This window comes from Impatiens glandulifera, chromosome 5 (genome assembly GCF_907164915.1).
Source record: "Impatiens glandulifera chromosome 5, dImpGla2.1, whole genome shotgun sequence".
Lineage (NCBI taxonomy): Eukaryota > Viridiplantae > Streptophyta > Magnoliopsida > Ericales > Balsaminaceae > Impatiens > Impatiens glandulifera.
This window is the reverse complement of record NC_061866.1, coordinates 4,414,325-4,424,753: the sequence shown is the minus strand read 5'-3', so window position 1 is coordinate 4,424,753 and position 10,429 is coordinate 4,414,325. Positions and strand designations below refer to the sequence as shown.

Sequence of the window (10,429 nt, the reverse complement as noted above, 5' to 3'; positions counted from 1 at the left end):
GCATGGAAGGCGAAGATCTTATTGAGATTCTCAACTATGCAATGGTCATGATAACGGTATTATAACTTTTTTCATCTCTCTAGCTAATTTGTGCTAAAACATCTATAGAAAAACCGCATATGATGAGCGCTTATATATATATAATATATTTAAGGTTACAGTACATGGCTTCTCAAGAGAAGAAAATGAGTTTTGGTTTTCTGATATCTTTTGTGTGTGTATATGATGGATTTTGTAAGCTATGTAACATGGACATTATTTTACGTGTTCAACAACAACTGATATGTTATGCTTTCCATGACAATAGATTGCTGATGGAAACATGCCAAGAAGTCAAGAATCTAAGAAAGATTGTGACACTATTCTACTTAGATTAATCAGGGCACCCCAGGATGGATATAGCAACACTTTTCTTTATTTTTTAAACTCATTTCTGTCATCTTCTTCTGTTTATATACATTTGTTCAAGAATGCCTTGCCGTTTCATGTTCTCCTTTAGTAAAGTCTTATACAAATCTTGTAGCATTAAATTCATTACAGTTTCAAGCAGTGGCGGATCTTAAAGGGGGCCTGGGGCCGGGGCCTCCCCAAACCATAAAAGTTTTAAGATATTATATATATTTATATTTACTTTGTTTTGCTGGTTTTGGAGTTGAAATCCATAATAGAAGTTAGGTGATCAAACCTTGTCTCTCACATTTACTTTATAATAATCTCACACTTCTTTTAATAAAATAATAATTTTTTTATTTTATACAAACATTATTTTTTAATATATAAATATTTATAATAAATTAACACTTTCTTTTATAAAAAATTAATAAAAAAAACTAATTCATAACTATAGTATTTTAAATTCAAATATAATTTTATTAAAGTAATTATTATTAATATTTTATTTTATACCAAGATTATTATTTATTTTAAAACTATATTTATATTATAATTATATATATATATATTTTATTAATTTCAATATTATTAATTAATAATACAAATTACTTATAAAATAAAGATTAAAATAATAATTTTATAAATATAAGAGTAAAATAATAATTTATATAAATATAAAGGTGAAATATTATTTAATATTTCTTAATTTTAAACTATTACAACAAATAAATGTATTTGTTAGATTTTATTTAGGGGCTAGGTTATGACACATATTTATTTTTAGTTATTTATTTTATGTAGGATATAGAATAATGAAGATGTTCTATAAACGAATTTGTACTTCTACATCACATGACCAGTCCGAGCTTTCTCAATTAATTAATGAGCCTACTAATGAGTTTAATATTACTGATCAAATATACATGGTTAAAATATAGCATATCAAAAGATGCATCATTTTGTTTTTAGTGTTATATTTTTAAGCATTTAAATAGAGAAAACGTAGATGATACCTTTATAGGAGATGGATACAAAAATTGGAAAAGGGCATTAGAAAGATTCATCGACATATGGGAACTTCAAATAGTTGTCATAATGAAGCTAGAATTCAATTTGAATCATTTTAAGATCAAAGACATAGCATGAGAAACGTTTTACGTACACATGGTCGTGATATAGAAATAAATTATCGCACCCGTTTAACGACAATGTTTGATGTAAAACGCTTTCTATTGAGGCAATGATTACCTTTTCGAGGACATGATGAGTTAAGTAGTTTATCAAATAAATGTAATTTTCTTGAATTGATTGATTGGTATAGTCAACGTAATGAAGAGATTTGTCTTCTTTTGTACCGACTCATGGACAAGAATAATTTAGTAATTGTGCTTGTTAGTATTTTGTAATTATGCTTGTTAATATTTTTATGTAATTACCGAGTAAAATTTTAATTAAAAAATGTATTTATTTGATCGTCAAAAAAATACTACGTTACTATGTATTTGGCCCCCCGAGAAAATATTTCTGGGTCCGTCACTGGTTTCAAGCCACATTGTGTCTAGATTAGTATTTCTCCGGATGTTAGGGTTTATTAAAAAAACAAATAAATAAATACTTTTAAGCTTTGCAATTATAAATCTTTTATTTAATATTAGCGACGCATAATATGCGCCGATATTATGCGACGGTGAAAGGGTAATTTTCTTATTCCTTTAAATTCACCATTTTTAAGTTGCTTCTGTTATCATTATAATGTATTTTTATTCCAAATTATTACTCAACTAAAAAATACTTATTCATTTTTTTTAATTCATATATAATTAAATGTTATTGTATTTTCACTCTAATCAATTATATTATTCAATTTATTAAATAAAATATTTTTATCTTTTAAAAAATATATATATAACTCTAAATTAATACCTTCAAAATAAATGTAAAATTCATTTTCTTCCAAGTCAACACCAATCAATTTTTGTACTACACAAGTCTATGTAAAGATTTTGAATGGATATAAGTAACAATTTTTTTTTGAATAGTTTAACAATTAAGATAAGTAATTAAGTACATTCATACAAATTTAATGGAATTTAATATTAATTTAGTTTAATTCATCTCATGTTATAAAGATTAAAACTCATTTCAATTGCTTTATATAATGTTTAGATTTTATTTTAACATATTTAAGTATATAATTATTGTACTGTGCTGAGATTGAAATGGTTGTTTTGTGGTGACTTTTTTTTTCAAAATAAAAAATAAAATTCATAACTTTTAAAGTAAGATCCAATATATTTCCCCTATCCTCAAATTGTAAATACACCAAAATTTTATTTTCTTCAATTGAATACACTAGCAAATTAGTTCCCCTTTCTCTCTACATATAGATTATAGAGTTCCTTTTTTTTTTATTCAAATTTGATAATTTGATTAGCATAATTCACGTTAACATAATTAATATCAGTGATGTCATTATTTTGTTACAGGTCTATTTTAATATAGAACCTTAATACAATATGTCCAGCAGCAGTTCAGTTCAGAAGTTCATAAGTAAACAAAACCCAAAAAAAATCTTTGTTTTACTTAGTATATTTTAAACTAAATTGGAGAGATAATAAGTTAATTTGTGTTGTAAATTAATAAAAAAAAAATCTAAAATTTAAGTGGTTAAATTCAATAAAAGTGGAGATACAGAAATTTACTAATATATTATTTTAAAATATCATTTAATAATAAATTTTTATAATCTTTTGGGGATGTAAACTCAACAACAAAGTGTGTTAAAATAATCACTTAAGTTTAGTTGCATTATGAGATAGAGAGGCGATGCAATTTCTAAGAAAGTGGGTAAGAATGAGTCGATGATTCCTTGAAAAATGGTCAATAAGTTTATCCAATAATCTATTTCTTATAATAAAAAGGAGCCCACCAATTATATGACACTATTATTTTCACAATAAAAATAATAATTTGTTGGTTGTTGGTTGTTCTAATCAATTGCTAGCCAATTCTATTAACATTGACATAATTGAGTATAATAGACAAATTAACAAATTATTATTAATTTAATAGATAATATATTTAAATTTGATTCTAAAAAAATACACTTTAAATTAGATTGGGTGTAATTAGTTTTGACTATAAAATATTGTGTTAACTTTGTAAATTAAAAAAGAAAACACTAATAGTTATTTTATTTATTGAAACATAGAATAAATCTTTTAAATTTATTCTTTATTTTTAGTTTATGCCTACTCAATTTTTTAAATAATTTTATTGAGTTTTTTCATCATAATTTTAGAATCTTAGCAAAATATAGACTAATAATATAATTACATTTTTTTTTTAAATGATACAAGTATAAATACATCTATAAAATTTGTGATAAAGATACACAAATCATCCTAAGAAAGAAGTCTAAGAATTAGAGGAATTAAAGAGAGATTTTATTTCAATGAAAAATTAACAATTACAAATTGTTTATATAGTGGATAATTATTTAGCCTTTACAAATATTAAATCACCCTCAAATCATTATATTTTTTAATTTTTTAATTTAGTTAACTATTGTTTCTCTAATTCTATAAAATTAGAAAAACTCACATATTTATTTGCTAATTTCATCTATTTTTTAAGTCTACATGGAATTATAATTTCTGAATTTGTCCATTCCCACCAAGACTATTACATTTACTATGTATATCAAAATAAAATGATAAAAATAGGTCTAAAATGATAAAAATAGGTCTTCAAAGTTCTGAGACTAGTTATATCAATTTGGACAACTAATTATCTCATCTCATCTTATCTCAATAACATCAACTATAATTATTTTTAGAGAAATAAGTACTACAAATAATAATAAACAAAATATTATAAACTACCTTCAATCCTAAAAGAAACTCGAGTATACTAAAAATCACTATTCATTTTTATTAGGGTATAATTTACACCAAGAATATAAGATAAATCCAATCTATTTATTAACTCACAATTTTTTAAATAAATTGAATTCAACGTTTTAAATATGTTTTAAATAGGGGTGAGTGTGATGACAGTGAATTTGTGTTAATTCTTAATATCTAAAATTAAAATATAATTCTGATTTTCTCAATTATTTCCATAATATCATTTTTAAACTAACTAATGCTTCATTAATTAATTGACGTAAACTCTATAAATATTAAAATGTTATTAATAAACTTTATTGATAATTATTTTCATAACTTTTATCCATAAAAGATTAAAGAAAAAATAACCATTATTTTGGTTAAGTCTAAATTTGGTTGCATATGTGAATATATGATTTATAACCATCGAAGTTAAATCATCAGTTCGATTTCAACTTTTATCCATAATCAACCAACTTTTATCCATAATAAACTTTAAAATTTAAAACGAACTTGCAATGAAATAAAATATGTGTGACGGTCTGTGTGAGTACTTTCAAACAAAGTGGACATCTACTCATGACTATTATTACTTCTTTAATTTAAAACTAAAAAAAATTAAGTTATATGCAAAATGAAAACTCAGTCAATTTATCATTTAAAAATTCATGTTGATAATATATAACAACACATTTGGGTAGGGTGGCTATAGTCGTTATTTCTCCATCAACATTAATTGGAAAACATTATTCACATCAAATAAAAAACAAAAGTTTTAAGGGAGAAGGTCCAATGTATTCAATTTTGGGTGGGATCCAATTATAAGGTGTATTAAATTTTTTAAGTAGAATAGCAGCTTACCCACTAAAAACAACAATGATTATATATAAAAACTTTAAAAAAATGATAATTTAGAAGTTTGCATTAAACATGAAAATTGTGAACACATGTTTTTCTCTTTAAACTTAAAACAAAGGGGACAAGCCATATAAATTGTGATGATACAATAAACTAAAAAATATTAATAATATAAAATATTAAAGGCTTTATATGTATTTTTTTGAATTATTAAAATAAATTATATCAAAATAATATGGAAAAGAGAGATAGTTAAGGAATATATGTTAATTTTCTACTTTTTTTAATTATAATTAAATATAATTTCATCTACTCATTTATCAATCAACATCATGATAAAAATAAAATTATCTTATCATCATATGTTAATACCTTAAATTTTTTTTACTAAAAAAACTCAATCTTTTTTAAATTACCAATATCAATATTATTTAAATAAATTGCAACCATCCAAACATAATTTTAATTTTAAAAAAAAACATTAGATATATCAAATCACTTTATTAATCAATTAAACTATAAAATAAATTAAATTTAAATTTTAAATATAGAATGATATTTTGATAATTCATCCTACAAAAATTCAAAATAACTATTTTTTTAAAATCCATAAAAATTCTGAAAAATATAATATCAAACTTTTTTTTATTCATTTATTTAAGAAACTAAAGAAATTTTAGTTAATTAATATAATTCTCAAAATACTGTTGATAAGGTATTTGTAATGAAATTATTACATAATGCCAAGCAAACAATTTAATTTAAATTATTTAAACAAATTTCCATACTCACCAACCGCACCTCACTACTTCCTTCCTTCAACAACTTCAAACCCTAAGAAAGACCAGTCAACCATAACATGCTGTCATATCACAGCCCTCCATTTCACTTCATCAACGGCCCATCTTTCTTTTCAACTAACATACATACACACCTACTACCACCAATCATCTATATAAGCCAATCCTTTTACCACAAATTTTCTCAGGAAATTCAACTTCAATTTCCACTCTCTTACTTTAACCTCCTTTCATTACAGAATCATCTTTCATAAGATACCCACAAGACCCTAGGCTTTCACTCCACCAAGAAACATCAAATGGGTAGCAATATTAATAATCACCAAAACGAGGGATTCTGTCTGAATGATCCTTTGAACTGGGGGGTTGCCGCGGAGGCGCTCAAGGGTAGCCATTGGGATGAAGTTAAGAAAATGGTGGCCGAATTCAGGAACCCTGCGGTTAAACTCGGGGGAGAAACCCTCACCATTTCTCAGGTGGCGGCAGTTGCAACTGCTGCTGGTAGTATTAATACTGTTCAAGTGGAGCTAGCAGAGTCCGCCAGGGCTGGTGTAAAGGCGAGCAGCGACTGGGTTATGGATAGCATGAATAAAGGGACCGACAGCTACGGTGTAACCACGGGCTTTGGCGCCACCTCCCACAGACGAACCAAACAAGGCGGCGCTCTTCAAAAAGAACTTATCAGGTTTCTGAATGCTGGAATCTTCGGAAATGGAACAGAGACATGCCATACACTTCCCCAATCCACGACAAGGGCAGCCATGCTGGTTAGGATCAACACTCTCCTCCAAGGATATTCCGGTATCAGGTTTGAAATCCTCGAAGCCATCACTAAGTTCTTAAACATCAACATTACCCCATGCCTCCCACTTCGAGGCACGATCACTGCCTCCGGAGATCTCGTCCCCCTCTCCTACATCGCAGGGCTCCTCACGGGTCGACCCAATTCAAAGGCAGTTGGGCCCAATGGGGAGCCCCTGAACCCCGAGCAGGCTTTCCGCATGGCCGGGGTCGAGGGTGGGTTTTTTGAGCTTCAACCCAAGGAAGGCCTTGCTTTGGTCAATGGAACGGCAGTTGGCTCTGGATTGGCTTCAATTGTGCTGTTTGATGCTAACATATTAGCCCTTTTGGCTGAAGTTCTATCAGCAATTTTCGCTGAAGTGATGCAAGGAAAGCCAGAGTTTACAGATCACTTGACGCATAAATTGAAACACCACCCTGGCCAGATCGAGGCCGCGGCTATCATGGAGCATATTTTGAAAGGGAGCTCGTATGTTAAGGCTGCCGAGAAGTTACATGATACGGATCCTTTACAAAAGCCAAAACAGGACAGGTATGCTCTTAGGACATCCCCGCAATGGCTCGGCCCTCAGATTGAGGTCATCCGGTCCTCTACCAAGTCTATCGAGAGGGAGATCAACTCGGTGAACGACAACCCATTGATCGACGTCTCCAGGAACATGGCCTTGCACGGTGGAAACTTCCAGGGCACCCCGATTGGTGTATCGATGGATAATACCAGGTTGGCTATTGCAGCAATTGGAAAGTTGATGTTTGCACAATTCTCTGAGCTTGTGAATGACTTTTACAACAACGGGCTGCCTTCTAATCTCACTGGTGGGCGAAATCCTAGCTTGGATTACGGTTTCAAGGGGGCCGAGATCGCCATGGCATCATACTGCTCGGAGCTCCAGTTTTTGGGAAACCCGGTGACAAACCACGTTCAGAGCGCAGAACAACACAATCAAGATGTCAATTCTCTCGGTCTGATTTCGTCGCGAAAAACTGCTGAGGCCATTGATATCTTGAAGCTCATGTCCACCACTTTCTTGGTGGCACTTTGCCAGGCTATTGACTTGAGGCACCTGGAAGAAAACATGAAGAGCGTAGTCAAGAACACGGTTGGACAGGTTGCCAAACGTGTCCTGACCATGGGAACGAACTGTGAGCTTCACCCATCGAGATTTTGCGTGAAAGATCTACTGAGAGTTGTAGACCGCGAATATGTGTTTGCTTACATCGACGATCCTTGCAGCTCGATGTACCCATTGATGCAGAAACTTAGGGGAGTTCTTGTTGAGAACGCCCTTAAGAATGGGGAAGCAGAGAAGAATCTGAACAGCTCAATCTTTCAGAAGATCGCAGCTTTCGAAGAAGAACTGGAGGCCCTTTTGCCGAAGGAAGTGGAGAGTGCCAGAGCCGCGTTCGATGAAGGGAAGGCGACAATTCCAAACAGGATCAAAGAGTGCAGGTCTTATCCGTTGTACAAGTTCGTGAGGGAAGAAGTGGGGACTGAATTGTTGACAGGAGAGAAAGTGCGGTCGCCTGGAGAGGAATTCGATAAGGTGTTCTCGGCCATGTCCAGGGGAGAGATCATTGACCCCTTGCTGGAATGTTTGAAGGAGTGGAACGGTGCTCCAATTCCAATATGTTAACTTGTATTTTTTTTTTTTTAAATTTCAATTCTTTTGTTGAATGATATTATATGTAAAATTAAAATCATCTCTAAAAAAAATAATGGGATGAGAATGTTATATTATAATAAGAAGTACAAGCTCAAATACTTAGTTCAATTGTCAATAATGAACCGTGAATTAAAATTTATAAAATATCTTAAATTGAAGTGGAATAATAATTCTATAATATTATTTAGGTTAGGAGCATTTGACATACACATCAAAGGTATTCAACTTATTGAAACTAAAAAATTATGGAGGTTTGATAAAATTTAACTTTGAGAGGTGACTTATTAGGATTCAAGTTTAAGTGTTAAACAAATTTGAAATATCCAAATTAATTATATTTTAAAAGATTCATTCAAAAATCACAAACATATTAACTCATACTTCATCCTCAATATCAAGATTCACTTTGTATGTAAAATACGTAACAAAAAATATTCAACCAAAGTTCTTATAAGAACATTGGTAAAGCAAATGAAGTAAACTTTGTTTATTATTCTATCTTAAAATGAAATTCTCTATACATAAATGACCAACTTTATGCAATTGAAGTGAATGAACATTTAATGTTGGGTAATTAGAATTAAATTTTGCAAACACGATTATTTTTCATACGAAGTGAATGGACATTTAATGTGGGGTAATTAGAATTAAAATTTTCAAACACGATTATCTTTCATTAAAATTTCAATTATTTTCTTACAATAATTTTAATTTTACTAACAAGGTTAGATATAAGTCTTTTTGATAAAGAATAGGCTATTAATCTACTTCACAATAAATGGATTTTCATGATTAAAGAAGAACATGATAAAACCATGAGGTGCAAGGCAAGATTGGTTGTGAAAGGATTTCAACAGAAATAAGGTATTGATTACAATGAGATCTTCTCTCTAGTAGTTAAATTGATGACAATCAGAACTATTTTGAGTTTGGTTGTGAAAGAAAAACTTCATCTTCAACAAATGAATGTCAAAACTGTTTTTCTTCATGGTGATTTAGATGAAGAGATTTACATGTGACAACCTGAATGATTTGAAATCAAAGAAAAAGATGAGCTTGTGTGTAAGCTTTAGAAGAGTCTGTATGGTTTGAAACAGGCTCCAAGGCAATGATACAAGAAGTTTGATAGCTTCATGAAAAGTAACAATTTTCTGAAATGTGAAGCTGACCATTGCTGCTATATCAAGTGGTTTTATAAATCGTACATTATTCTACTCCTCTACGTTGATGACATGTTGATTGTTGGAGCAAACTTGTATGATATTAACAAGCTAAAGAAATAGTTGTCTGAAAAGTTTGCAATGAAGGATTTGTGTGCTGCAAAATAAATCATTGGGATGAGAATTTTTTAGGGATGGAGAATTTCTCAAGCTTTCACAAGAAGAATGTGTGAAGAAAGTTCTTAGTAGGTTCAACTTGTATGATGCAAAACTAGTTACTACTCCCTTAGTTAGTCACTTCATAATATCTAAAGATCGATCACCTTCAACAGAGGAGGAGAAAAATTACATGGACACTGTTCCGTATGCTTCTGTCATTGGTTGTATTAGGTATGCGATGGTTTGTACAAGACCAGACATAGCACATGTAGTGAGAGTTGTTAGTAGATTCATGAGCAACTTGGGTAGACAACATTGGGAAGCAGTAAAGTAAATACTACGATACTTAAGAGGAAGTACGAGTTTTGTTTTGTGTTTTCAAAAGTCTAATATGAGTTTGGAAGGATATGGTGATGCTGACAATGGTGGTGATGTTGATAGTAGGAAGAGCACAACATGATACATTTATACTCTAGGAGGTACTACAATCAGTTGGGTTTTAAAATTGAAGAAGATTGTTTCTCTTTCTAGTTGTGAGGCAGAGTATATTGTTGTGACAAAGACTACTAAGGAGATGATGTGGTTACAACTATTTTTGAGAAAATTAGGTCAAAACTACGAGGGAAGTGTGTTGCGATGCAACAATCAGAGTGTCATTCATTTGACAAAAAATCCAGTTTATCATGGAAGGACAAAACATATAC

At 30.2% G+C, this 10,429-nt stretch overlaps 1 protein-coding gene across 1 annotated transcript; it reads left to right on the top strand.

The window, feature by feature from the left end:
* Positions 1 to 6,197: 6,197 nt before the first annotated feature.
* Positions 6,198 to 8,514, top strand: LOC124937606 (phenylalanine ammonia-lyase-like). The gene has a single exon (XM_047477900.1). The coding sequence runs from the start codon at positions 6,241 to 6,243 to the stop codon at positions 8,374 to 8,376; it is 2,136 nt and encodes a 711-aa protein (XP_047333856.1). The 5' UTR covers positions 6,198 to 6,240; the 3' UTR covers positions 8,377 to 8,514.
* The last annotated feature ends 1,915 nt before the right edge of the window (positions 8,515 to 10,429 follow it).